General features: G+C 39.7%; 1 protein-coding gene across 1 annotated transcript in view; it reads right to left on the bottom strand.

Annotated features, from left to right (window-relative positions):
• LOC125028988 overlaps positions 1-1,394 on the bottom strand; it is a 2,095-nt gene extending 701 nt beyond the window's left edge. Inside the window, exons 1-3 of the mRNA XM_047618682.1 lie at positions 1,256-1,394; positions 821-922; positions 321-474 (exon numbers count right to left, since the gene is read on the bottom strand). Of these exons, the coding sequence (XP_047474638.1) occupies positions 321-474; positions 821-922; positions 1,256-1,293 (294 nt within the window). The 5' untranslated portion in view covers positions 1,294-1,394. The remainder of the gene's footprint in view (positions 1-320; positions 475-820; positions 923-1,255) is intronic.

Raw genomic sequence — 1,394 nt, 5'->3', positions numbered from 1 at the left:
AGGCCCCTTGATTATGGTCTCGAGATCTTACCAGCTGTGCTGATATATATATATATATATATATATATATATATATATATATATAACTCTCGGACGCTATCACACTCCGAGCCATCCTATCTCGAACCTACTGATCGGGTGGTGACTGTGCCGTAGGCCTGTACCCTTTTCCATAGTAAAATCCATATTGTTGGTTGAGCCCACACGTGACCAGACACATACCAGCTTATTGGTCTACATCTCACTACGGTTAAGATGATAATTTTAAAGATAATGTTAAAAAAAAACAAAAAAAACAAGTACAAGGCTGAATGACTCACGTATTCGTTATGGACTGGTCGTTCGGATGCCGTGCACAAGATCTGTCCGACGGGCGTCACACCGTCGGAGCTAATGTAGTCCAGGTCTCCTCCTCCAGACAGCTCCTCGAACTCCTTGAAGCAGCGGTTGCGGCATTTGGTGTGCTGGTCACAGCTGCAGGAGAGGCGTTGGTTAGTAAGTGTTATTTGCAATCGAGTTCTGAATGGTGAGCAGTGTGGGATAGAAAGGCGAAGAACGGAAAGCAAGAAGGTGAGGAAGTGCTGCATATAAATCACCAGGACACATTTCGTTGTTAGAGCATAATACACACACACACACACAAACACACACACACACACACACACACACACACACACACACACACACATATATATACATACACACACACATTTATATATATATACACATATATACACACGAGTATATATATCGGACTGAATATATCAATATCATGTACAATGTATTCATTCTGAAAGCGATAGATTAGCGAACAACTGACCCGCCCATGTCGAGGGGAGGGAGCTCGTAAAGCAACTTCTCGACAGAGTCAAGAGTGATGAAGGCGCCGCATCTGCAGTTAGCCGGCTCTTGTGCCGTTGCGCTGTGCAACAGACATGGGTGGAGTGAATGCAGTGAAGTCAAGATAATCGGAGAGTTAAGAATCAATTAACTGTACACTCTTATAGATATTTTTATATAAATCGCAAAAGTATCTCTAATCTCTCTATCTATCTATATCTATATATGTAGCTATATCTTTATTTAAATATATCTTTCTTTATATATATTTATATTTTAATATAATGATACTAACAAACGATCATTAGTTTAGATTATCAGCTGTACCTCTTCTTTAAAAGAATAAAAATTTAATCCAGTAACTTATAGAATGATAATGAAATACGTGTTAAGACAGAAATCCCAAAATACTCACACGGCCACAACCAAAGCGAGAACAAGCAAATGGAACATCTTGCAACCTGTAGGAAAAGAATCTGGTTAATGCTATCTTCTAAACGTATTTCTACCCCGATGTTCGTGCCTTAAGAAAGTTTCCTCGCGAGAAAAGCCGG

The sequence above is a fragment of the Penaeus chinensis genome, chromosome 1 (assembly GCF_019202785.1).
Source record: "Penaeus chinensis breed Huanghai No. 1 chromosome 1, ASM1920278v2, whole genome shotgun sequence".
Taxonomy (NCBI): Eukaryota; Metazoa; Arthropoda; class Malacostraca; order Decapoda; family Penaeidae; genus Penaeus; species Penaeus chinensis.
Note: the sequence above shows the minus strand (reverse complement) of the source record. Positions and strands in the feature narration are given on the sequence as shown.